Source organism: Oryctolagus cuniculus, chromosome 17, assembly GCF_051225735.1.
Source record: "Oryctolagus cuniculus isolate XC-2025 breed Fujian yellow rabbit chromosome 17, ASM5122573v1, whole genome shotgun sequence".
Lineage (NCBI taxonomy): Eukaryota > Metazoa > Chordata > Mammalia > Lagomorpha > Leporidae > Oryctolagus > Oryctolagus cuniculus.
This window is the reverse complement of record NC_142883.1, coordinates 48,124,293-48,150,689: the sequence shown is the minus strand read 5'-3', so window position 1 is coordinate 48,150,689 and position 26,397 is coordinate 48,124,293. Positions and strand designations below refer to the sequence as shown.

The following is a 26,397-nucleotide window of genomic DNA, read 5'->3' as shown; positions in this document are numbered from 1 at the left end:
GGTTCACTCTCCAATGGCCGCCGCGGCTGGCGCGCTGCGGCCGGCACACCGCGCTGATCCGATGGCAGGAACCAGGTACTTCTCCTGGTTTCCCATGGGGTACAGGGCCCAAGTACTTGGGCCATCCTCCACTGCACTCCCTGGCCACAGCAGAGAGCTGGCCTGGAAGAGGGGCAACCGGGATAGAATCCGGTGCCCCGACCTGGACTAGAACCCTGTGTGCTGGCGCCGCAAGGCGGAGGATTAGCCTAGTGAGCCACGGCGCCGGCCAGTAAATACAATTTTTTTTTATTTTTTTATTTTTTGACAGGCAGAGTGGACAGTGAGAGAGACAGAGAGAAAGGTCTTCCTTTGCCGTTGGTTCACCCTCCAATGGCCGCCGCGGCCGGCACACCGTGCTGATCCGAAGGCAGGAGCCAGGTACTTATCCTGGTCTCCCATGGGGTGCAGGGCCCAAGGACTTGGGCCATCCTCCACTGCACTCCCTGGCCACAGCAGAGAGCTGGCCTGGAAGAGGGGCAACCGGGACAGAATCCGGCGCCCCGACCGGGACTAGAACCTGGTGTGCCAGCACCACAAGGCGGAGGATTAGCCTAGTGAGCCGCAGCGCCGGCCATAAATACAATTTTGAAGAATGTAATGGCCTGAATTCTTATGGGTGCCGGGTGAGCTGGATTGCTAAAGCTGTAGTCCCGAGTTAGCGTTCAGGAGCAGAGGCTAGAATGGGGCTCAGCTCCAGAAGGCTGAGCTTCTCACAGTTGGATCAGATCAGGGTGGGGAACCAGCATGGCCAAAGACACCCCCACCCTCGGATGGGTGATTCTGTGCCTGGCTGGGGCATTGCCTGCCCAGCCCATGCAGGAGGTTAGGCAGGTGTGGCACACCAGGCCTCTGGGTATGGCCTGACTGCTGGCAGGCTGCAGGAGCCCCAGGCACATTTCCCTACCCACTCCCTGTTGAAGGGTCTTGTCAGTACCAATCAGGTAAACAGCTCGTGGGTGTGGCCCAGGCCCATTAGAGCCACCTGGAAAGCTACCATAGCTGACATGACCTTCGAGCTGATTGGAGAAGCCTAGCGAGAGCCAATATTGGCTGTATCCTATAGAATTTGTGTTGCCCTGAATTAGCTGTGCCCCCTCTGCCTGCCCTTTAAAAGGTGTGCTTGATCATTTAATAAACCAACACGTTCACCGAAACTTGCCTCCGGTGCTTCTTGTTGAAGAACACCATCGCCCCAGCATCCCGGCAGTGTGGACCTCGCAGGACGAGTCCACAGGCCAGAGCAACGGACACCTCCAGGCATGGAGCCTTTCCAGTCCATGCCTCCTGGCCTGCACCAAGAGCCTCTGACATCTTGTTTGTTCATTTGGATTGGGCTGGCATGGACAGGGGGAAGGGCAGGACTAGCCTGAGGGACAGGACACCACACGGGAGCGCTTCATGCCTAATCTAAGGAACCCCAGACTCTCAGCTCTCGTCAAAAAGATAGCCACTCTAAGGCCGGTGCCGCAGCTCAATAGGCTAATCCTCCGCCTTGCGGCGCCGGCACAACGGGTTCTAGTCCCGGTCGGGGCACCGGATTCTGGCCCAGTTGCCCCTCTTCCAGGCCAGCTCTCTGCTGTGGCCAGGGAGTTTAGTGGAGGATGGCCCAAGCCCTTGGGCCCTGCACCCCATGGGAGACCAGGAGAAACACCTGGCTCCTGCCTTCGGATCAGCGCGATGCGCCAGCCGCGGTGGCCATTGGAGGGTGAACCAACGGCAAAGGAAGACCTTTCTCTCTCTCTCTCTCTCTCTCACTGTCCACTCTGCGTGTCAAAAAAAAAAAAAAAAAAAGATAGCCACTTTAAGTCCTTTTATTAAAAAAAATATTTACTTATTTGTTTATTGGAAAGGCAGAGTGGCAGAGACAGGGAGAGATCTTCCATTGCTGGCTCACTAACACAAATGACCACAACAACAGGAACTCCATCTGCGTCTCCCACGTGGGTGCAGGGGCCCAAACATCTGGGTCATTGCTGCTGCTTTCCCAGGTGCACTAGCAGGAACCTGGATCAGAAAAGGAGCAGCTGGGGGTTGAGTCTGTGCTCCAATATGGGAAGCTGGCATTGCAAGGGGTGGCTTAACCTCCTGTGCCATAATGCCAGCCCCAGCCACCTCCAGGCATGTTCTAAGGATGTTCTAAGGATGCAAGGAACCTAATGGTTTTGCCCCAAACCCCTCTAATAACAAGGCCTATCTCCCTTTTGCGGAACTGCCTCCACCCCTCTCAGTCCACATGTTGGGCAGTTTGACTTCAGGGTCTCCCAAGCAGACCCCTGGAGCTGCTGGGCTGAGTCCATCCCAGAGTCACAGTTGGGAGCCAAGCTGGGCAATGTTGGCAACAGACAACCCTCCGAGGACATCCACGCAAGCCCTCCGTGTTTTAGGTGGGGAGCCCGAGGCCTGCAGCATCTCACTGGTTGTCTTCCCTTCCTCTCTAGAAGTTCTGCCCACACAGGTTTGGGGTTGATGGGGGTGAGACATTTAGGGGTCCCCAGAGTCAGACCAGGAAGGTAAAAGAGGTTTGGGTTCCTGCTCCACCCCTCCGAGGCCCAGGGGAACTCTGCAAGGGAGGGGGAGGTGGGGTAATTAGGGAGGTGGGAAGCTCTAAGCAGGTGATGCCAGCTGGTCTCAGCCTACATAAAAATTCTCTTTGTCCTTTTACAACATCCTTTCTTTATGAAGATTTATTTATTTATTTGAAAGGCAGAGTTACACAGAGAGAGGGAGAGCTCTTCCATCTGCTGGTTCACTCCCCAAACAGCCACAACAGCTGAGGCTGGGCCAGGCCAAAGCAAGGAGCTTGGACCTCCATCTGGATGTCTCACATGGGTGGCAGGGGCCCAAGCACCTGAGCCATCTTCCATTGTTTTCCCAGGCTCATTAGCGGAGAGCTGGATCGGAAGTGGAGCAGCTGGGACTCCTATACCAGATGCTGGGGTCACAGGCGGCAGCTCAACTCGCTATGCCACAATGCTGGCCCCTTTATGCAGCATCTTTACACAGGGGCCTGCCTCAGGAGTGCCGCCGGGAGCCCTGAGGATGGGAGTTGTGCAACAGGAGCCTGTGAGAGAAAGGGGAAGACAAGTTCCAGAGCCTAAGGCTGTGGCACTGGTTAGTCATGAGGCTCACGGATAGACTGGTTACCAGCCTCCACGCTGGCAGCAGCTAACACAGACATTGCTTATGAGGACAGGGAGAGCACAGAGATCCAGAGCTCTGGATACAAGGGAAGATCTGCAAGGGAAGCCTAAATATTGAGAGAGCAGCGGGGGGCCGGCATCAAGGCCCAGTGGGTAGAGCGGCCACCTGCATCGCCGGCATCCTATGTCATCATTGGTTCCACCTTTCATTCAGTTCCCCGCTCATGCACCTGGGAAGGCAGAGGAAGATGGCCCAAGTGCCTGGGCCCCTGCACCCATGTGGAAGACCCTCATGGAATCCCAGGCTCCTGGCTTCAGCCTGGCACAGACCTAGAGTGAACCAACCAAGTTTACCTTCTACACTCTTCTGGAGATACTCTCTGCATATACACTGCACGTGTCCAAGGTTAATTCAAAAAGATTATGGAAAATGGAATTAAAAGATGTTGATGTAAGTGGAAAAAAATTGAAATCTATGCATAGTTTTTCATAAGACACATTTTCTTGCCTCCCAGGGTGCACATTAGCAGGATGCTGGCATTGGAAGTGAAGTCGGGACTTGAATCCAGGCACTCTGATATGGGATGTGGGTGTCCCACCACTAGGACAAAGGCTCAACCCTGCATGAACTTAAAGGGAGACATGTATGAGTCCACACACACTTGGTTGGTTGGCCAGGGGCCAGTGAGGGACTGTTCACTGTATGCCCTTTTGTACTTTTTGGAGTTTGAACTATGTGAATGCATTACCTATTTAACATTAGGAAGCCCGAGCTCCCTTCTGCCTTTCTCAATTCTTGCTGCGGTACTAGTCTGCAGCCTCATCTTCATGCCTCGGAAAATTGGAGAAATCAAGGTCTTGTTGCTGACAGCCGGGTGAGAGAATGCTAAGTCTATCAAGATCAGGAAGAATAAGGACATTGTGAAGTTTAAAGTTTGCTGCATAGTGTCTTTACACGTTGGTCATCACAGACAAGGAGAAGGTGGAGATAAATCTTAAAAAAAAAAAAAAAAAAAAAAAAGAAGAAAATGGGGCCGGCGCTATGGCGCAGAGGGTTAACTCCCTGGCCTGAAATGCTGGCATCCCATATGGGCACCAGTTCGAGACCCGGCTGCTCCAGTTCTGATCTAGCTCTCTGCTATGACCTGGGAAAGCAGTAGAAGATGGCCCAAGTCCTTGGGCCGCTGCACCTGCATGAGAAACCCAGAAGAAGCTCCTGGCTCCTGGCTTTGGATTGGTGCAGCTCCAGCCGTTGCAGCCCATTGGGGAGTGAACCATCGGATGGAACATCTCTCTCTCTCTCTCTCTCTCTCTCTCTCTCTTTCTCTCTGTGTAACTCTTTCAAATAAATAAATCTTAAAAAAAAGAGAGAGAGAGGCCGGCGCCGCGGCTCAGTAGGCTAATCCTCCGCCTAGCGGCGCCGGCACACCGGGTTCTAGTCCCGGTCGGGGCGCCGGATTCTGTCCCGGTTGCCCCTCTTCCAGGCCAGCCCTCTGCTGTGGCCAGGGAGTGCAGTGGAGGATGGCCCAGGTGCTTGGGCCCTGCACCCCATGGGAGACCAGGAAAAGCACCTGGCTCCTGGCTCCTGCCATCGGATCAGCGCGGTGCGCCGGCCGCAGAGCGCCGGCCGCGGCGGCCATTGGAGGGTGAACCAACGGCAAAGGAAGACCTTTCTCTCTGTCTCTCTCTCTCACTGTCCACTCTGCCTGTCAAAAAAAAAAAAAAAAAAAAAAAAAGAGAGAGAGAGAGAGAGAAGGTGGAGAAGCTGAAGCAGTCTCTGGCCCCGGGCCTGGCAGCAAAAAAGCTGAAATAAACCAGAAAGACCAGTTTGAACTGTATTAAAACCTTTTTAAAAGATTTATTTAATTTATTTGAAAGGCAGAGTTACAGAGGCAGAGGCAGAAGGAGAGAGAAAGAGGTCTTCCGCCCATTGGTTCACTCCCCAAATGGCAGCAATGCGTGAAGCTAGGCAGATCTGAACCCAGGAGCCTGGCACTTCTTTCAGGTCTCTCAAGTGGGTGTAGGGGCCCAAGCACTTGGGTCCTCGTCTGCTGCTTTCCCAGGCACACTAGCAGGGTGCTGGATCAGAAGTGCAGCAGCTGGGACTGAAACCAGTGCCTACATGGGATGCCAGCACTGCAGGCGGGGGCTTTAGCAAGTATGCCACAGTGCCAGCGCCTGTATTAAAATTTTTTAAATGAAAAGATAGATAAAATAAAATTAGGAAAGTTAAAATATTTCTTTTTTAATATTTCTTTTATTTATTTGAAAGCTACAGAGAGAGGTAGAGACAGAGAGAGAGGTGTTTCATCCGCTGTTCTACTCCCCAAATGGCTACAACAGCTGGAGCTTTGCCCATCTGAAGCCAGGAGCCAGGAGCTTCTTTCTGGTCTCCCACGTGGGTGAAGGGGCCCAGGGAGTAGGCCACAGCAGAGAGCTGGATGGGAAGAGGAGCAGCCAGGACTAGAAACGGCGCCCAAACAGGATGCCGGCGCTTCAGGCCAGGGCATTAACCTGCTGTGCCACAGTGCTGGCCCCAAGTTAAAATATTTGTAAAAGTAACTAAAAAGGAAATAAATTTCTGTAGTTCTCCCTTCCATGTGTGACCGCATCATTCCTCTGACATGTTCATTAAAATCCTTCTTACCCTTCGCAACTTGGTTCAGGGGAGGGCATTTGGCCTAGCAGTGAAAATACCAGTCAGGAAGCCCACATCCCACAGTGGAGTACCCGGGTTCAAGTCCTGGCTCTGGTTCCTGACTCCAACTTCCTATTAAGGGGGGATACTGGGAGGCAGCAGCCACAGCTGAGTGGGAGACCTGGATTGAGGTTCTGGTTCCTGGCTTCAGTCAGGCCTAGCTGCAGCTGTGGGCATTTGGGGTGTGAACCAGTGGATGAGGCGCTCCTTCTGTGTGTATGTGTGTCTGCCTCCCAGAAACAAACACAACTCAGTTCAGAGCAACCTCTTCCCAGAATTCGTCCATCTGTTTGTTCTGCAGATTGAAACTGCTTCCTGGCCGGTGCCGCGGCTCACTAGGCTAATCCTCCGCCTTGCGGCGCTGGCACACCAGGTTCTAGTCCCAGTCGGGGCGCCGGATTCTGTCCCGGTTGCCCCTCTTCCAGGCCAGCTCTCTGCTGTGGCCAGGGAGTGCAGTGGAGGATGGCCCAAGTGCTTGGGCCCTGCACCCCATGGGAGACCAGGAGAAGTACCTGGTTCCTGCCATCGGATCAGCGTGGTGCAGCGGCCATTGGAGGGTGAACCAACGGCAAAGGAAGACCTTTCTCTCTGTCTCTCTCTCTCACTGTCTACTCTGCCTGTCAAAAAAAAAAAAAAAAAGAAACTGCTTCCTGCAGAAGCTGGGCCTGATTCACTGCTGATCCTCCCGCAGCCCTGAGTTCCTGCGGGTCTTGCAGTCCCTGTATGGAAGACTTGGGGCTCAGAGTGTTCCACACTCCCTAACGTGCTCCGGTGACCACCACCTCCTCCCAATAGATGGGTGAGGCGAGATAGGTGGGTGTGGCCTTTTACATTATTTGCTTGTTTCTTTATTTGAATGGGAGAGAGAGAGTGGTCGAGCCCACCTGCTGGTTCACTGGCCCACAGCCATTTGGGGAGTGAAGCAGTGCATGGAAGATCTCTCTTCTCTGCCTTTCCCTCCCTCTCTCTGTTACTGTGCCTTTCAAATAAATAAGTATATATTAAAAGACCGAGAGAGACTTCCGATGTGATCCGGTGTCAGGTTCCCGCATACCTGCCTTCTGTGTAGATCCAGGAGTCAGGTCTGGCTCAGATTTCCAGCCTTTTTGTGCAACAGTCCTAACTCACCTCCCCAGCCCAGCTCAGTCTTCCTTATCTACCCTCCAATCCCCAGCGGCCACAGGGATCATTCTGAGACGCGAATCTTATCACTTTCACCTCCCTTCCTCGTGTTTAAAGCCTTCCTCCTTTCACTGGCTCCATTTCTCACTGCCTGCAACTGCAGGACAAAGTCTACTTTCCTTTGCAGTCTGTGCAAGGCCTTAGGTAGGCATTCCGCACCCCCCCCCCCCGCCCCACTTCAGCTTCCCCAGACGCATAAATCCTGGCAAACGCTGGGCACATGCATGGAGAGCTTCACAAGGGCTCCCTGGGCCTGTGCAGAAAGACCAGCCCCGTGTGTCTGGAGATGTCCTTGGCAATGACCCAGTTCAAGCGTCACCTCTGCAGCCATCGCCAACCTGGCTCCTCAGTCCCCACCAAATATGAACTCAAGGGTCCAGGCTGTGGATGTCCACTGACCTAGCTCTAATCTCGCTCCCTGTGCGACCTTGGTCACAGTTTTCTGCACAGTAAAGCGAGGATACCAGCCTGCAAGTGACACTCCCTGTGGCGGGGTGGGGTGTCCAGGACGCTGCTGGGGGAGGGGGCCTTGTGGCTCAGGATAAAGTTCGACACTTCATCCCCAGGCCCGGTGACTGTGTCCTAGGCTGCCCTCCACCCTACTCCCACTCCCTGGGCGGGAAAGGACACCTCGGTGAGGAGGGCGCCGTCCAGCGAGCGCACGGTCACTGGGCAAATTTGCAATAGGAAGTAGAGGGTCGCTGGGGGAGGGGAGGTTGAGCATGTCGGTCCTAGACCAGTCTCCACCCAAGGTCACGGCGACCGCCTGATGGGCCGCGAACGGCAGGGACGCGTCCCTGAGGCCCCGCCCCTCGAGAGGCCAAAGTTTCCCTCTCCCTTGTGTCAGAACGCGTTGCCTTTAAGGCATTCGGGAAAGTCACCGCGTCGGTGGACGGCCGACGAGGCGCGGCGCGTTTTGTCCCTCGCGAGCTTCCGTGGGCCGGGCCGGGCGCGAGGGCGGGGCAGGGGAGCGGCGGAGGGGTCAAAGGCTACAGCGCGCACCACGTGGGCCGGTGACTCCGTCCTTCCCGCAGCGGCCGCGGCGCGCAGGGCACTTGGGTTAGTGGCGCGGCGGGCGGCGCGGACAGCTGAGCCGGACGCCCGCTCCCGCCGCCATGGTCATCAAGACGGACGAGTTGCCGGCGGCCGCCCCGGCCGACAACGCCCGAGAGCACGGCCCGCAGGCCGGCGGCAAGGGGAGGCCGAGTGCGGCCGGTGAGCGGGGCCGGGGCCAGTGGGTAGCTGGGCGGGGGCCTGGACCGGGCCGGGCGGGCGGGCTTGGGACTCCGCGGGGACCGCTGCCTTCCCTAAGCGCCAGGCCCGGTGGCACCTCGCGGGGCCCTGCGTCGGGCCGCCCCCGCCCTGAAGGTCACCTTCACTGTCGCCCCCGGCGGCGGCCTGGGCTTCGCACGTGGGGTCCCGGGAAGGGCAGCTCCGGCGGGCACACGCGCGCCGGGTCGCGGGGACACGTGCGCGCACACGCGGTGTCGGGGTGCGCCGCCGCGGCGGACAGATGGGCTCGGCCCCACCCCCTGCGGCCCCCGGCGGGGGAAGCTTCTGGCCTGGGGTCACTCTGACACTTGCGGGCCGTTCTGCCTCGGGCCGCTCCCTTTCCGCTTCGGGCTCCCGGACAACGCCTGCGACGGCAGGGCTGGGCTTCGTTTAAGGGTTCCCAAGCTTGGTCCGGGAAGAGCACAAGTTGCCCGGGGGTGGGCGAGCGGGCGAGAGGTGTTGTGAGGGGGCGTCTCTAGTTCATTCTCAGGGGCAAGGTGTTAACTGCAGGTCCTCAGGCTCTGGTCATTGCTCTTCCAGGTCGGCTGACCCCGGGGGTCTGCCGGTGTATGGGGGAATGCCAGCTCCATGGCAGGGAGAGGTGTTTGTGCCAGAACTTGATCATTAACCTGCCTTATTGCGAAAAGTGGGTCAGACTCGAGTTGCTGTGTTTAAGGCAAAGGTCATTAGTGTGGAGTGGAGCTCCTCGTTCTCCCCCAGGGGGGCTGTCGTGGCCATTGCTTTTGGGAGTGGCTGCAGCTTGTCTGGGGCACGGCCTGCCGCTCCTTACACCGCCTCTCGGGCCAGCCCCTCAGCTGTCAGCGCCCCAGCCTGGGGGCTGGACCCTGGGTAGCAGTGGGAGTGCAGAACTCCCACTAACTCAGTAGGCACTTGTGGTCTTAGCCCTTAATCATCATCTGCTTCCCAGGAGGCAGCTTGGGTAGGCCTCCTGACCCAGCCCCCACCCCGGTGCACAGCTGAGTTACCTTGGGGTGGGGGCAGGTACCAAGGAGCCTTGCTGATTGCCTCAGCCAAGGCTGGAGCAAAAACAGTTGCTGATAACCACAGCCCACCAGGGTGTGTTCTGAATCAGCGGAGCAAGCTAGATAAGAGGGGGCTAGGGCTGCCGTTTTCCCCTGCAGCTGAGAGACCAGAGGAGCTGAACTGACTCGCCCAAGGTCACACAGCCATTTGGTTGTTGGGGAAGCTTTTTGGATTTGTAGCTCACGGCCAGAATGCCAAGGCTGACCCAGCCTGGTGGGGAGAGGGGGAGGAGCAGGAGCGTGGCGGGTTGGTTTAGCTCAGGTGTGGGAGCCAGAGCTCCTGTAGGAGAGAGGGGAGGGAGAGTCTGGTGGGGGAGCTCCCAGAGGGCCTGAACGAGGCCCCTCAGCCAGGGCCTCCTTGTGGGGTGAGCTGGGGCAGGGGCAGGGGCAGGGCACAGCTGTTCGTCTTGGGGAAGCTGGGAGCGTTCTCAGTGGATAGGCCCTTGGCTCCTGTGTCCCTGGGAAGCTAGTGTAGATAGCCAGCCTGGGTCTATCAGAAGAAAAAAGGAGCCTTCGTGTAGGCCCCCGGCAGACCCCCCCCCCCCATCAGGACTTAGCTCTGGAAGGCTCCCCAGTCTCTTTAAAGAGAGGTGATCAGGACCTGTGGGGGGGTGGACAAGGGTCTGTTACCTGCTTGGGAATTTAGGGGTGAAGAGAACGGGCAGGTTTTTCAGGTTCTGCCTAGGGGAGGGATCCCTGGAGTTGAGGCCTAGAGAGGGAGGAGAAGGTGATGGCCGACTGGAGAGGATTTAGGGGCTCACAGGAGCTCCCCCAGTGGGATCCTGGTGCTCTTTCTTGGCTGGGGTCTGGACAGAGGAGCTATTGGAACCCTGGACTGTCTTCAGACCCTGCAGACCTGCTCTGGCCTGGGTGGGCCCCGGAAGGAGACACAGGTGCCTGCTTCCTTGGGGTCTTCAGTCTAGGCGGCCTGCTGCCTTGCCCATTCCTTGCAGCCTTGGGTTTCTGGGGTGGAGTGATGTGCCTTTTGGGGCCTTACTTCCTGCTGGGGCCTCAGCTGCTGAGTCTTTGGCTGGGGTGTGGCCTGGCTTTGGCACTGTCTCTTGAGACCATGCCAGATTGGGGAGGCACACAGAGGCCACCTGTGGTGGCCTAAGTTTCTTCTATTTGCTGCTTGTGGGAGTCGTGTGCTGCCAAGCCAGGGCTGGGATATGCTTCTCCCTTCACTGGTCTGTCCGTGCCCGTGCGTGTGCACTGGTGTGTGCACAGTGCCAGCGGAGCTTGCCTGTGAATAAAGCACTGGGCACCCCCTCCCACCCTTTTTCACTAAAGCCTGATCCTCAGAGCTGCCTCCTGGTTTGGGGGAGGGGGGTGGTGCTGGCCTGGGGGTATAGAGGCTTTGGGGAGCCAATGACTGGAGAAAGCTCGCCGTCTCAGGCTGTGGCCCGAGGCCTAGGAGGAAGCCAGTGCTGCTCACCTCTTGCTCTGCAGCTCGGCCCCAGGAAGCACAGTGGCTTGTGCTCAGGCCCGAGCTTGGGCGCCACACCCGGTCTCCTCTTGACTGCTTTGCTGCCGGTTGCCTCTGTGACGTTGGGCAGCTTGCTTATTCGTCTTCGGGAGCCTCAGTTTCACTAGTGAGACAGGGCGGTTTAGTTGAGTTAGGGACCTGCTGCGGGTGAGGCCTGGAGCAGCCCTGCTCTGTGGTGATCTGAGTGGCGATGCTCATCCACACTCCCCTGAGGTCATTGCCAGGCTGCCTTGCCCTTCCCCCTTCTCCAGAGGGTTAGGGATGTTTAGGGGTGGGGTGGGAGCTCTACCTGGGCTTAGTCTTCTTACCAGCTGGTCTTTGTGTGAGGCCTGGGGGAGAGGGGCCCTGGAGAGGCAGGGCCTTTGCTCCCCAGCCCACCCCTGCTGGTTAGTATGGACAGTGCAGCAGCCCTGGCTGGGCCTTGGCAACAAGTCAGAGGCCTGGGAAGGCGCCCTGGCGGGGCTGGGCATGCCGCTTCTCTGCAGCCCAGCGGCCTTCAGCCTCCTGCTGCCAGCTCTGTTTTCCCTGGGGGAGACACTTGGTTTGCTCCTGGCAGCGCAGGGGCTGCTGGGAAGAGAGCCTGCCAGCTTCCTGGTGGAGCTTGGAGGCTCAGGGCGCCAGTGCATTTGTCCTCTGGGAGAGTGGGGGCCCATCCCCCTCCCACCAGAACCAGTGACGAAGGGAGAGGGGATAGCTGCCAGGTCACCTGCAGGGGGCAGCAGGAGCCAGAGGCTCCACCAGCCTCTTGACCCAGCAGGCAGGCAGGGCACCAGTGTGTGGGACGGGTGGGCAGGGGTGGCCACTTCATGGCCTGGGCCTGGGTCTGTGCCAGCTGTTGCCAGCAGCTGGCAGAAGCAGTCTTGCCCACCTCTAGGAGGGTTGGAGCTGAAGAGAGGACCCCTTTGCTGGGCCCTGTGCGTTCCAGCCAGTCCCCTGGTCCCTCAATCCTGAGGGATCCAGGGAGTACAAATTCGGGGTTCTCCTGTTCCTTTAACGGCTCCACCAGCAGCGAGTCCCTCTCTGGGGCACCTGGAGACGTAGGCCTGAGCGCTGAGAACAGCACCCTTTGGGGTCCCGGAGCCACTGCGGCCTCCTGGCCCTCAGCCGTCCTTCTGGCCGACCTTGAGCAGGATTCAAGGCAGGGGGAACGTGCCCTTCCCCAGGCCGCCCCAACAGGCCTGGCCTCACTGAAACCCGAAGCCAGCTGGAGCTCCAGCCGTGTTAGGGCAAGGGTAGTGGCAGAGGCCGGAGCTGGGACCACAGGCTCTGCTGGGCCGGAGCTGGAACGCCGGTCACCTCGCTGCCATGGCAGCCCCGAATACCCAGAGCTGAGGAGAGGGCAGCCGCCGACTGCACCAGGTGGGCCGTGGGGGCAGCGCCAACTAGCTGGGCCTCCTGCCGGGGAGGTCACTGGGCCTTAATCTAGTGGGAGGGAGACCTTCAGGGTCCCTTGGAGGAAGGGGAGGGACAAGACTGGCTGTCGCAGCCCCAGGGGTGCCGGGCTCCCTGGGCTGGGGAAGGAGTAGGAGCTGGGGCCACCTTGCCTTGTCTTCCGCCCTTCCCTGTGTCATCCCCACTCCAGACATCCCAGGGAGCACAGGCTGCCTGTCTGGAGCCAGGTCTCTGACCCATCTGAGAGCTCGAAACTGCTGCTGCCCTTTGGGTGGGGCCCTTGCTGGGGCTGCCAGCCAGCAGGGCGCTTCCCGGGTGCTCGGTGGGGGCAGCTGTTGCTCTCTGCTGTCCCTCTGACGATTGGAAGGCTGACCCTCCCGTCTGCCTTTCCGATGGGGCCACTCCCTCTCCAGGGGCTTCCGGTTTCCCTGCCAGGGCTGTTGGCTCCTAGTGTGTCCTTGTGGTTCTTGGGAGTTTCATCCAGGTTTGGAGAGAGGAAAGAGGGCCCTTACCTGATCTCCTGGAGGCCCTAGTTATCACTGAGTTGAGGGCTAAGGGAAAAGGGTGGCTTCTTTTCGGGTCCTGTGTGTGCCCCTGTGCTACTCCACACGTCTGGGGGTCTGAGCAGGGCCCGTAGAGTGCTGGAGAAAGGCGCTGCATGCCCACTGCTGACAGCCAGGGATGAGGGGAGCTGAGATCAGAGCAGGGGAGCCGTCCTCCCCACAGCCTTGCTCAGACCCGGGATTGTTGAGCGCCAAGCCAAGGGGGTCAGCTTGTCCTAACAAGCGGGCCTTGGCGGCCAGGGTTCTCATTTGCCAAGTGGGTTTTTAGGCAGGCTGTGGTCTGGTCTGTCTTTTCTTTCGTAGAGATTTATTTATTTACTTATTTGAAAGATAAGGTGACTGAGAAGGACGGACAGAGGCCTTTGATCCATTGGTTGGCTCCCCGGTGATCACAGCAGCCAGGGCTAGGTCAGGTTGAAGCCAGGAGTCATGTATTTGGGTGACAGGAGTCCAGGTATTTGGAAGGCTGTATTTTGCTGAAGGGAAGGCTCCCCTCTTCCCGTGTCTCCTGGGGAGAGGTGGATGGTGTGGCCTCATGCCCCTACCTGCTCACGGGTGTCTGATGTAGCTGAAGGTAGCTGTAGTCCATTCATGGATCTGACGCCTTTTCACTGGGCCTGGGCGGGCAGGTGGGAGGTAGAGCTGCCACCGAGAGCACAGCAGCATGCTGTCCTGTCTCCTGGGAACCAGGGGCTCATTCTGCTAGTGAGGCTTGTTGGGCAGGCTTCTGGAATCAGGCTTGTTTCCCCTTGGCCCTAAAGGATGCCTAGGAGCTTGAGGCAGGGGCTGGGAGCGACAGGGGTGACGTCAGGTGGAGGCCCGAGTGTGCTGGCAGAAGAAACTGTACTTGGGAAGAGTGCAGTTACTAAGAGAAGGGCTGCAGGTGCTTTCCTGGAGCATGATGGGTACCTGTGCCCAGGCCAGGGCTGCAGAGGCCAGCCCCCGTCCAGTTGGAATGTGAGGTTGGGTGACTGGATTGAGGACTAGACAGAGCAGGGGGTTCCATCGAGACTGCATTGACACCCAGGGGGCAGCTAGCTGTTGATGCCTGGAGGACAGTTGGCAACTTTTTTTTTTTTTTAAGAGTTATTTTTTATTTGAAAGGCAGAGTTACAGAGAGGCAGAGAGAGAGAGGTCTTCCATCCACTGGGTCACTCCCCAAATGGCCGCAAGGGTTGAAACTGAGCCAATCTGAAGCCAAGATCCGGGAGCTTCTTCCTGGTCTCCCACGTGGGTGCAGCAGTCCAAGCTGTTGGACCATCTTCCACCGCTTTCCCAGGCCACAGCAGAGAGCTAAATTGTAAGAGGAACAACTGGGACTTGAACCAGTACTCCTATGGGATGCCCACACTGCAGGCAGCGGCTTTATCCACCATGCCACAGAGCTGGCTCCCTGTTGGCAACTTTTAATGAAAAGCATGAGCTATGAGGCAGGAGGGTGTTTGAGGCATGGGAGAGGTGAGGTGAGAATGAGGGGCCAAGGCTGGGACCCCAGCACCCACAGCTCAGTACCATGGAACAGCCCGGAGCTAGAGAGGGCAGGGCAGGAGTGTTGCGCTGGTCAGGAAAAAGGAGGAAGAGGGGGACAGGCTGGTGGTGTAGGGCGCTGCTGGCATGCCAGGTGCACTAGAGAAGCCCCGTGGCCTTGGCCTTGAGCAGGGTGTGGTTTGGGCAGCAGCTTGAGGTGAAAGCCCGGCTGTGGAGGGTGGAGGAGCAGCGTGCGAGAAGGGAGGGTATGTGAGAAGGTGGTGGTCTGCAGGCGTGCGGAGGGCGAGGTGGGTTGCACTGTCAGGGCTAGGGCAGCCCCCATCCCACAGGGCGTGTGCCCACTGGGCTCAGGCAAGGCACACAGGCGCCTCTGACTTAGCTCCTTTTTTGTCACCTGCAGAGCCACCATCAGTCATGCTGCTGAATGGAGACTGCCCAGACAGCCTGAAGAAGGAGGATGGGGCAGCCGAGCCTCAGAGGGAGAACGGGCTGGATGAGACTGAGCCAGGAGATGAGACCACGGGACAGGAAGTCATTGTCATTCAGGACACCGGCTTTTCTGTGAAGATCCTGGCCCCTGGGATCGAGCCCTTCTCCCTGCAGGTCAGAGGGAGGACGGGGCTTAGGGGACCAGGGCCTGGGCCATCTGGATCCAAATCTCACCTTTTTTGCTGGGCCTTGCCCAGGGTGGGCATAGGAATCAAGTCCAGGTCATTGCCTCATTGCCAGGGCACAAGAACCAGCAGGGACTGCAGCCCTGTTTGGGAAGGGAAATAATGTTGTTGGGGTCCCAGGACTCTCAGCTTCTTGCTCTGGGACCTTAGTAGGTCACTTCTCTGGGCCGTGATTTTACCATCTGCCAGTGGGGTGGGTCATACTGGTGGTCTCCAAGGGCAGAGCCAACCCAGAGGCCTTGCAGGCTGGTAACTCTGGGGACCCAGGCCAGGCTCTCTTAGGTCGTTCTCCATAGACATAGACTGGGGCCCCAGAGCACTGCTTCTGGAAGGCGAAGGCCGTTTACATTGAGAACCCTGGCGTTGGACAAAGGAGGAAGCCAGTTTGTTTGGTTTCTCTCCCTGTCCTGCCATCTCCCGTGCTCTGCTCCAGGCCCGCCTTTGGTCTGCAGGAGTAGTTTATGGTCGTGGCAGGACCACTAGGCTCTATCCTATGCGTACACAGGTGCAAAGGGGCATGGTGTGTCTGGACAGGGCTTAGAATTTGAAAGCCCTGTGGGAGGCTGAGTATTGGGGGGCATTTATTCTAGGGATTTGGGAACTTTGGGCTGGGTGTAGGTGCTGTGTCCTGGTTCCTTGCTGTGTGGCCATTCAGCAGGGTGGCCTGGGCTGGGCCTTTTCTTGGCAGGTGTCACCCCAGGAGATGGTGCAGGAGATCCACCAGGTGCTCATGGACCGTGAGGACACGTGTCACCGCACCTGCTTCTCACTGCACCTAGACGGCAACATGCTGGACCACTTCTCAGAGCTGCGCAGCGTGGAGGGGCTGCAGGAGGGCTCAGTGCTCCGCGTGGTGGAAGGTTGGTTTGGAAGTTGAGAGTGGTCAGCCAGGGGAGGACCCCAGGTGGTGTGCTGCCTGCCCCTGCTGGCAACTCTCTCACAAATGAGCCAGTGGATATGGGACCGGAGTACAGGTCTACTGCTCAGGATACCACACCTGCACCCTCAGTGGCATGGCCTATGGTTTAAAGAACAGTCATAATTCTGAACAAAGCCAGACTGGGTTAGGAGCCAGCCTGATGAAATTCAGGCAGGATAAGTGTTAAGTCTCATCTCCCTTTGGAGTGGGAGATCAGGCCCAGTACGGAGGAGCTGTCAGTGAGGGGTGGAGCATGGTTTGGGTGTAAAATCGAGGCTCCTGTATGCTCCAGTACTCTGGGTAGAAGCCACTCAGGCTCCCCCATCCCCACAAAAGAACCACCCATGAAGCACTCTGGGGGGGCAGTGTTGAAGTGGGAGCAACCTGTACAGCCTCAGGACACCCCTGAGTGAGGGCTTCCGTGGGGACCTTGTGGTCCCCAAGGCCTGTATGTCCTCAGTTGGCATTCTGCGGAAGGTTCTTTGTGAGCAAGGGTCCCTGCCCACCAGCAGACAGGATGTGTGCGCGCGTGCACGTGTGCATGTGTGTGCAAGTGCAAACTGGAGCACCTGCTCATGTGTTCATAATGAAACTTGAAAGTGGAAGCCTAAGTTGAGAATTCAAGCCAGCCAATTGCACCTGCTCCCCCCTCTCCCATTCCCTGTGCTAGGCAAGTAGTTGTGGAGGGGAGGGAGGCCCCCGCCCTGGTAACACTGGCCTCTCCCCCGACAGAGCCATATACGGTTCGAGAGGCCCGCATCCACGTGCGCCATGTCCGAGACCTGCTCAAGAGCCTGGACCCAGCTGATGCCTTCAATGGGGTTGACTGCAACTCCTTGTCCTTCCTGAGTGTCTTCACGGATGGCGACCTGGGAGGTGCAGGCGGTGCTGGGACCCAGGGTGGGCAGGAGGGCAAGGAGGCCAGGGGCTGGCCAAGGGGCTGAGGCCTGGGCCCTCTACCCGGAAGCCACCTTGAGGGAAGGAGGTGGCTGGCCCAGGGCTGACCACCAGCCTCGGGTCCCTCAGACAGCGGGAGGCGGAAGAAGGGTTTGGAGATGGACCCCATCGACTGCACGCCACCGGAGTACATCCTGCCAGGGAGCCGGGAGCGACCGTTGTGTCCCCTGCAGCCCCAGAACCGTGACTGGAAGGTGGGGCTCACTGGGGAGCAAAAGAAGAGGGTCTCTGGTGGGACGGGGAGGGCACCCTACTAGGAGGCAGGCCTGGTCATGGCTGGCAACCCTGCAGCCCTTGCAGTGCCTGAAAGTGCTCACCATGAGCGGCTGGAACCCGCCCCCTGGGAACCGCAAGATGCACGGTGACCTCATGTACCTGTTTGTGATCACAGCTGAGGACCGGCAAGTCAGCATCACCGCGTCCACACGGGGCTTCTACCTGAACCAGTGAGTCCCTGTCGGCCCCGTGGCTCCCGGCGGGCCCTGCGCCTCAGGGCCTGGGGCTCAGCACTGCCCTCTCCTGCAGGTCCACAGCCTATCACTTCAACCCCAAGCCTGCCAGCCCCCGCTTCCTCAGCCATTCCCTGGTGGAGCTGCTCAACCAGATCAGCCCGACCTTCAAGAAGAACTTTGCCGTGCTGCAGAAGAAGAGGTAGCGCCTGTGCCGTCACCCTGCCTTGACTTGTGCCCCAGGGGGTTAGAGTGGGCCAGCCTGCGTGAACTCCTGCGCCCCCGGTGTCAGGAGCACCCCTGGAGGAAGCTGTCAGACAGCAGCCCTGGGCAGGTGCCCATCTGCTTCCGCCTGACTCTTGGGCCAGAAGATGCGGGAGCAGGGGTTGAGGTGGTTGTTGGGCTCAGAAGGGGTCTGTGGCCGGCTCTGAACTTGGTGGGCTGCCCATCTCCCCGTCCCCTGCTTGCCACAGGGTCCAGCGCCACCCGTTCGAGAGGATCGCCACCCCATTCCAGGTGTACAGCTGGACGGCCCCCCAGGCCGAGCACGCTATGGACTGTGTGCGTGCCGAGGATGCCTATACCTCGAGGCTGGGCTACGAGGAGCACATTCCCGGACAGGTGCGTGCAGCGTGGGTGCCCTCCCCGGTGCCACGCTGGGCTCTGTGCTGCTGCCGGAGGCTCTGCCTGCCGTCTGTTCACTTAGGGGGCTGGGGACTGTCCATGGGGAGGGGGAAGAAGGGGACTGCTCACACTGAACCTGCATCTCCCTGCCTGCTCTGCAGACCCGGGACTGGAACGAGGAACTGCAGACAACAAGGGAGCTGCCCCGCAAGAATCTGCCTGAGCGGCTGCTCCGAGAAAGAGCCATCTTCAAGGTGCCTGAGCCCCGTGTGCCTGGACGCTTTGGCCTCACCACCACCTGCCGGCTGGCGCTCTAGCAACAGAGGGTAGCTGGGCTGGGCCCAGCCCTGTCAACCTACTGCCTCTGTCAGACCACTCCTGTCTGGTCTCTAGGGAGGGAGAGGGCTGTACTTCCTTTGCATCAGGGCCGAGTGCCACCATCTGACCCATGTATGCCCTTCACTGGCCACATGGAGCCCTCCCCGGGCACTGCTGCCTGCCCCAGCCCCACAAGTGTGGCAGCACACTGGGTCATGCTGTCAGCTCACTTGGGCTTAAAAGTTATTAGTACTGTTAACTAAGAGAAATGAGAAAAAAATAGTAACTTTTTAAAACCCCGTAATCTTCCTGCATAGAGATAATAGTAAAAGTAAGAGCTGTAATTCTTGGGCACTAACTTTGCCAGGGGTCATGCCAGGTCCTTTGTGGGCGTTGCTTCCTGTGACCTTGTAGACACCTCATAAAGGTCAAGGTTCCTCTCCAAGTTCAGCCGGCACACACCCAGTGGATCTCGCACGCCTACTCCAGTCTTCACGTGCCTTGTTAAGTGTGTGGCGCTTCTGTCTCTGAGTGTGTGTTCCCTCTGGGGAGTAGTTTTCTTGCCTTTTGCTAAGGTTGCTCAGCTGCCATGGCAGGCCTGCCCTGTCGCCCCCACAGTCTGGGAGAGGGTGGCCAAGGTGGGACCAGGCCAGGTCTCCGCTGGGCGGCGCCTCCCTCACCCTCCCTCCTTGGCCTTGGCAGGTGCACAGCGACTTCACCGCGGCAGCCACGCGAGGCGCCATGGCTGTCATTGACGGCAACGTGATGGCCATCAACCCCAGCGAGGAGACCAAGATGCAGATGTTCATCTGGAACAACATCTTCTTCAGCCTGGGCTTCGACGTCCGCGACCACTACAAGGACTTCGGCGGGGACGTGGCGGCCTACGTGGCACCCACCAACGACCTGAACGGCGTGCGCACGTACAACGCGGTGGACGTGGAGGGGCTGTACACGCTGGGCACGGTGGTGGTGGATTACCGTGGCTATCGTGTCACGGCCCAGTCCATCATCCCCGGCATCCTGGAGCGGGACCAGGAGCAGAGCGTCATCTACGGCTCCATTGACTTTGGCAAGACGGTAGTGTCGCACCCGCGGTACCTGGAGCTGCTGGAGCGCACGAGCCGGCCCCTCAAGCTCCTGCGGCACCGGGTGCTCAATGACCGAGACGAGGAGGTGGAGCTGTGCTCCTCGGTCGAGTGCAAGGGCATCATCGGCAACGACGGCCGCCACTACATCCTCGACTTGCTGCGCACCTTCCCTCCCGACCTCAACTTCCTGCCCGTGCCTGGCGAGGAGCTGCCCGAGGAGTGTGTCCGCGCCGGCTTCCCCCGCGCCCACCGGCACAAGCTCTGCTGCCTACGCCAGGAGCTGGTGGACGCCTTTGTGGAGCACAGGTGAGGAGCGAGCCGCCGCCGGGCCGGGGCAGGGGGGGGGTCACCTGGTTGTCCTGGGCCGCATCTGTGAAGGGGGATGTTTGGACACTTGGGCTAGTTCGGACCCAGTCGGCACAGCCTCGCTGGCGCCCTGTCCCCACCGACTCCGAGTCAGGCGGTGACATGCACAGATCCAGGGGCTGCGTTGTAGTTGCGGCTCGCGAGCTCTTCGCCTGGACATCAGCCAGAGCGGTGCTCTGCTCTTAAGCAGCCTGTGGAGTCTGCTGAGGCGGCTAAAATGTCTCACTCGGGGCCCGGCGGCAGGGCACTGGAGATCACTGCTTAGCGGTCGGCCACGTCGAATGTCGCACACTGTGAATGGTTCTTTCCTCACGACGCCTGTGGTGTTTCTGCCCTTGCTGAGTGCCCCGGCCTGGGCAGGGAGTCCTGGTCCTGCTCTGCCAGCTGCCTTCTTCCTGGGGAGGGCGCGCTGTCTGGCTGCAACCTGCTGCTGCCCAGTAAGAGTTGCTGGGCTGCCTGTGTGTGTGCGCTGTGTCCGGCAGGCAGGAGCCCGGGAGCTGGCTGTGGGCCCTGCGGCCAGCAAGGCTTCTGGGTCCCCTTTTCCATCTCCTGCACCAGGTACCTCCTCTTCATGAAGTTGGCTGCCCTGCAGCTGATGCAGCAGAAGGCCGGCAAGGCCGAGAGCCCCGCCCCGCTGGAGAATGGTGGGCCCCTCTCCTCAGAGGCCAGGCCTGCAGACCCCCCGGGCCCTGAGGCGGGAAGTGAGGAGGAGGGCGGCAGTGCGAGCGGCCTGGCCAAGGTGAAGGAGCTGGCGGAGACCATCGCCTCTGACGACGGCACAGGTGCATCTGCTGTGGATGTCGGGGGCGGGGCCTGAAGCCTGCCCTGGTAGCTGCTCCCTGGCGGGTGGCTCGTGACCCAGCCCCACGGGAGCGGGCAGACATCCCAAGCAGCTGGGGGAGAGGCGTGGGGCTGCCTCCCATCAGGCTGTCTCTCCACAGCAGACCCTCGGAGCCGGGAGGTGATCCGTAATGCGTGCAAGGCCGTCGGCTCCATCAGCAGCACGGCCTTCGACATCCGCTTTAACCCTGATATCTTCTCGCCAGGCAAGCAGCTGGGGCCTCGACAGGCCCTCTAGCGGTGGGGACGGCACGTGGTGGGGTGGCGGTGGCGGTAGACCTGTGCGCCCCTCAGCACTGGTCCCCGCAGCCCAGGCGCCCAGGGCCCGCCCTTGCCTCTCCCTGCCTGGCTCCAGCCTCTGTGCTCGCTGTCCCCCAGGGGTGCGCTTTCCTGAGTCCTGCCAGGACGAAGTTCGGGACCAGAAGCAGCTGCTGAAGGATGCGGCCGCCTTCCTGCTCTCTTGCCAGATCCCTGGCTTGGTGAGGGCGGCCCGCAAGAGCGGGTGGGGGACGTGGGGAGGGGGCTGTGGCAGGCTCTGCTGCCCCATCTGTCACCGACTCTGGAGCTTGCGAGTCAGGCAAGGCGGAGGCCACGCCAGGTGGGGAGCCTAGGAGGTACAGGGGGGTTGGGTGCAGGTCCTATCCTGGTCCCCCAGCTGCTCGCCCCACTCCTTCCCTCGCGGCCACAGATTCTGTGCCGCCAGCTCCCTGCTGGGCTCTCGGCTCTTCGCCCCCTTGCCCCTGCTCACTGCTCCCATCCTCGCTGTGGGTGTCTCCTGACCGGGAGCTGGGGTCTCAGCCCCTTCCTTCTCCCAGGGTCCTAGGACAGCGGGAGCTCCCCGGGAGTGCCAGGGAGGGCTGGGGGGCCTGACCTGCTGCAGTCCGCAGGTGAAAGACTGCACAGACCACGCGGTGCTGCCCATGGACGGGGCCACGCTGGCCGAGGTGATGCGCCAGCGCGGGATCAACATGCGCTACCTGGGCAAGGTGCTGGACTTGGTGCTGCGGAGCCCGGCCCGCGAGCAGCTGGACCACATCTATGTGAGAGGCGCTTGGGCAGGGTCGGGGTGGGGGTTGAGCAGGGTGGAAGTGGGCCTGACCAAGACTATCCTCTTCCACCACTTCCAGAAAATTGGCATCGGGGAGCTCATCACGCGCTCTGCTAAGCACATCTTCAAGACATACTTGCAGGTGCCCCCACCTCTGTCCCGCCTGGCCAGGGCCTCCCTTTGCGATGTGGGGCCCTAGGGAAGAGCCCTGGGTCGGGCCACGAGGGCCTCTGACTTGGATCAAAAATCTCCCTCAGGGAGTGGAGCTCTCGGGCCTCTCTGCCGCCATCAGCCACTTCCTGAACTGCTTCCTGAGCTCCTACCCCAACCCCGTGGCACACCTGCCAGCCGACGAGCTGGTCTCCAAGAAGAGGAACAAGAGGAGGAAAAACCGGCCCCCAGGGGCGGCGGACAACACAGCCTGGGCTGTCATGACCCCGCAGGAGCTCTGGAAGAACATCTGCCAGGAGGCCAAGAACTACTTTGATTTCACCCTGGAGTGGTGCGTGAGCTGGAGGCGTGGGGCCGGCGTCCAGCCCTGGTCACAGCGGGCCTGGAGCACCCCGGGTTTGGGGAAGGAGAGGTGGGGCTCCCAGGGGTCATGGGGAAGCAGCTGCTGCTTGGGCCGGGGGCTGGGCTGCTCAGCGCCTGCTGCCCCTTGCAGTGAGACCGTGGACCAGGCCGTGGAGACATACGGTCTGCAGAAGATCACGCTGCTGCGGGAGATCTCCCTGAAAACTGGAATCCAGGTGGGTCACAGGGCCGTGGGGGCAGTGTCCAGATAGCACTGGTGGTGGCCAGGAGCTGAGGCTGCCTGTGGGCGCTGGGCTGTGTCCCCCAGATCCTGCTGAAGGAATACAGCTTCGACAGCCGCCACAAGCCCGCCTTCACCGAGGAGGACGTGCTGAACATCTTCCCCGTGGTCAAACACGTCAACCCCAAGGCCTCGGACGCCTTCCACTTCTTTCAGAGCGGGCAGGCCAAAGTACAGCAGGGTGCGTGGCCAGGTGGGCTGCGTGGAGGTGGGAGCCCCCTTCGGCCCAGCCCTGACCTTGCTCTCCGTGGGGTGCCCCGCAGGCTTCCTGAAGGAGGGCTGTGAGCTCATCAGTGAGGCCTTGAACCTGTTCAACAACGTGTACGGAGCCATGCACGTGGAGATCTGCGCCTGCCTGCGCCTCCTGGCCCGGCTGCACTACATCATGGGCGACTATGCCGAGGTGGGCCTGCAGCCCCCGTGTGCTGGATCAGAAGGGGTCCCTGTCCGCAGGGCTAGGGTGCTGCTCATCTTGGGGCCCCTATGGGGAGACCCCAGGCCTTGCTTGTTCTGTGAGCCCTGGGGGAGTTCGCGAGCTTCGTGTGCCCTGACAGGAAAAAGGGGTGCAGGGCTTCCCCTCATGGGGGTGATGGCAAGGGGACCTCTCTGGTGGGCGGCAGGCACTGATGGCCCTGATTGCCCTGCAGCTTCAAAAGGCCACTCAGGAGGGCAGGCTTTAGGCCCCCTCTGCCTCTCCAGGCAAAGGGGCTGCTTTTGCCGTTGGTGTGGGCGTGGGTTTCAGTCTCTGTTAGGTGTTGCTGTAGTGAGGTTTTAGCTTTGTGTGTACACGTCAGCATAGACCGTTGGGACGACGGGTTTTTAAAAGGTCTTGGTGGGGCCTAGAAGCCCCGGCCATAGCAGTGGGCTTGGGCTCCCTGCCGCGCAGCTGCGGTGGAGCCAGTGTTGGGCTGCGCCACCCCTCTCTCCAGGCCCTGAGTAACCAGCAGAAAGCAGTGCTGATGAGCGAGCGAGTGATGGGCATCGAGCACCCCAACACCATCCAGGAATACGTGAGTAGCCAGTCGGGGGTGGGCCTGCGTGCGCGGGGGCCCCAGCCGCCCTGACCCATCCTGGCCCCACCTGCAGATGCACCTGGCCCTGTACTGCTTCGCCAGCAGCCAGCTGTCCACGGCCCTGAGCCTGCTGTACCGCGCCCGCTACCTCATGCTGCTGGTGTTCGGGGAGGACCACCCGGAGATGGCCCTGCTGGATGTGAGTGCTGGGGACAGGCAGCGGGGACCAGCCTCGGTCCTGGAGAGCGAGGGCTGACCAGGCCCCCCGACTGTTCCCCCAGAACAACATCGGGCTAGTGTTGCACGGGGTGATGGAGTATGACCTGTCGCTGCGCTTCCTGGAGAATGCACTGGCCGTCAGCACCAAGTACCACGGGCCCAAGGCCCTCAAGGTGGCCCTCAGGTGAGGCTGCGTGGGCCCAGGCAGGTCGTGAGAGGGACCCCTGCTCTGCCCAGTCTGCCTCCTGACAAGTTGGCTTCTCTGAGTTGCTGCTGCTGTTGTGTGCCCTGGGCTGTGGTGCACCGCATGGGTCAGTTATAGGGCGGGCTGTAGGGCTGTAGAGACCCCCACGGCCATCCCTCGTCCCCACCACCCCAGCCCACTTACACCCCCTGCCTCACCGGGCCTCCTGCAGCCACCACCTGGTCGCCCGGGTCTATGAGAGCAAAGCTGAGTTCCGCTCGGCCCTGCAGCATGAGAAGGAAGGCTACACCATCTACAAGACGCAGGTAGGCTGGGGCGGGGCTGGGGACCGGGAGAGGCCGGGGTAGCCTGGGGTCTGCCCGCAGCCCTGACCCCGCCCCCACCCTGTCTGTGCCTCTCTGCTGTAGCTGGGCGAGGACCACGAGAAGACCAAGGAGAGCTCTGAATACCTCAAGTGCCTGACCCAGCAGGCTGTGGCCCTGCAGCGCACTATGAACGAGATCTACCGCAACGGCTCCAGCGCCAACATCCCGCCCCTCAAGGTTGGTCCCTGGGCTGGCGGTGCGCCCGCCCCTGGCTCCGGGCCTCGCTCACTGGCGCGTGTCCCCCCCACCCTCAGTTCACAGCCCCCAGCATGGCCAGCGTCCTGGAGCAGCTCAACGTCATCAACGGCATCCTCTTCATTCCGCTCAGGTGAGCTGCGCCCGCCAGCTGCTGGGCCTGGAGGCTTTTGCATTTGAACTCCTGCAACCTTGGCACGGCTCAGAATCGGAAAGTGACTCCTTCCCCTGCATCACGGCGAATGCACTGCTGTCGCCCTTCCCCACACACTCTGACTTCCCACCAGAGTCGTAGCGTGCTGGGCACGGCGGCTGTTTCCTTCCTTGCTTGCGCACCGCTTAGCAGCGTGTTTCAGCCGTCTTTGGTATCAGCACGTGAAACCCGGCTCTGTTCCTTCTCTGCTGCCCTCCCTTCCTGTGCGCAGCCTCGGGAGACGCTGGACGTCCCTCCACTGGGGTGGGCAGAGCTGCCTCTCTGAGCTGGCCGTGAGGGCGCGCGGGTGCCAGGCCCCGCTGGTGGCCATGGCGTGTGCGCAGAGCTCACTCTGCCTGCTTCAGGGAGGGAGCACTTGCTCTGCATGTGTGACGGGGCCCAGCTTGTGTCCCAGAGCCAGCAGGGTGGTGGGGGTGTGGCCCAGTCTGACATCACTTTCACCCCCTCCTTCCACTCAGCCAAAAGGACTTGGAGAATCTGAAGGCCGAGGTGGCGCGGCGGCACCAGCTGCAGGAGGCCAGCAAGAGCAGGGACAAGGCTGAGGAACCCATGGCCACGGAGCCTGAGGCAGCGGGCCCCCTCCAGGACGTGGGCTCTCAGCCTGCGGCTGCCAAGGACCCTTCTTCCCCGAGCCTGCAGGCGTAGAAAGGGAGAGACAGATGGACAGTCGGTGGCCCCATGACTCCAGGAGGAAGGGGCGTGCCCTGCAGACTGGGAGAGGAAGCAAGTCCTCTTCTTCCATGTTCCACACCCTCCCCCTCCAGCATCCTCTGGGATCTGGCCTGGCCTGCCCACCTGCCCCCCAAAAGATAAGTGTTTGCACTGGTCAATGAGTATGCGACGCAGAGGTCTGATTGGAGACACTTGAATGGCGTGCGTGGCGTCCGTTCCTCAAGCAGATGTGCGCGAGTGTGTCGGTGCCCACGTGGCTCGCTCCGTCCCACCTTGTACATAGCCACACGTCCGCTCCGAGGGGGTGACGTGCACATGCGACTTCTCAGGTCCTATGTATGTTTGTCATGATGGCTGCTGCTCTTGCTGCCCCAGTCCTGGCCTGACCTGGCTCAAAGTCCAGGTTGCAAGCCAGAAACCACATGGGGGCTTTTCCTGTGTCCTGGCATGGGGGGCTGGAGCTCTGGCAGGGCTGGGGGCTTGGGGTATGCCTTCCTTCCTCATGGTGATTGGGCCTTGCTGAATCTTCGGGGCGTGAGGGAAGGGCTCTGCGGCTTGGTCTCCCAGACCCAGCCCTGCCTGTCTGCCCTTGGCCTAGCAGGAGGCGCTGCCACAGGCTCTGACTCACCTCCCCGCCCCCCAGTGGGGATAACCTTGGGGGCTGTGGTCTGAATGTATCCTCCCCATTTTAACCTGAGCTGCCTAACGCACAGTGGGGGTGGGGCGGGGGGTGGGGAACGAGGGCTGAATCATGGATCCTGGGAAGGGGGAGTCTTGGCAGACACAGGAGTGATTGTCACCTCTCTGTGGGCCTGCCTGCGCCTTGCCACACAGGCACTTTGTACAGAGTAGCAGTGGGGCCGCTTCCCTCCCACTGCCCTGTGCCTGCTGTTGGAGCCCTGTGGGCCCAGGTCGCCACCCCTGTGAGCCTGTGCAGGCTTTGTGGAGAGGGCTGCTCCTGGGTGGGGCCTGTCCAGACACCTTGTTTCAAAGGGAGTGGGCTGGAGCTAGCAAGCAAACATCCCACAGCTGATCAAGAACTTTTTCTTGTTTTTAAACCATCACGTCTTCATTTCACATTGGAATAAAGTGAGTTTTTGAAACCTGC

General features: G+C 60.2%; 1 protein-coding gene and 1 pseudogene across 5 annotated transcripts; both read left to right on the top strand.

The window, feature by feature from the left end:
• Positions 1-4,010: 4,010 nt before the first annotated feature.
• On the top strand, positions 4,011-4,995 carry LOC149121221 (large ribosomal subunit protein eL38-like; annotated as a pseudogene).
• Positions 4,996-8,046: 3,051 nt separating this feature from the next.
• Positions 8,047-26,397, top strand: CLUH (CLUH binding protein of NUMT mRNA). 5 transcript variants are annotated; one of them, XM_051824496.3, is made up of 26 exons: positions 8,047-8,277; positions 14,707-14,909; positions 15,669-15,840; positions 16,632-16,775; positions 16,926-17,050; positions 17,148-17,302; positions 17,382-17,507; positions 17,779-17,926; positions 18,091-18,183; positions 18,950-19,644; positions 20,263-20,486; positions 20,649-20,750; positions 20,923-21,023; positions 21,432-21,584; positions 21,672-21,734; positions 21,850-22,094; positions 22,257-22,341; positions 22,434-22,587; positions 22,670-22,809; positions 23,336-23,416; positions 23,493-23,618; positions 23,701-23,822; positions 24,055-24,148; positions 24,251-24,385; positions 24,463-24,536; positions 25,076-26,397. In XM_051824496.3, the coding sequence occupies exons 1-26, from the start codon at positions 8,178-8,180 to the stop codon at positions 25,260-25,262; spliced, it is 4,047 nt and encodes a 1,348-aa protein (XP_051680456.1). In that variant the 5' UTR covers positions 8,047-8,177; the 3' UTR covers positions 25,263-26,397. The 5 variants fall into 5 exon arrangements, with proteins under 5 accessions (XP_051680456.1, XP_051680455.1, XP_089173754.1 ...); XM_051824495.3 differs by having other exon boundaries at positions 20,646-20,750; XM_089317628.1 differs by lacking the exon at positions 8,047-8,277 and adding an exon at positions 9,489-9,512 and having other exon boundaries at positions 20,646-20,750.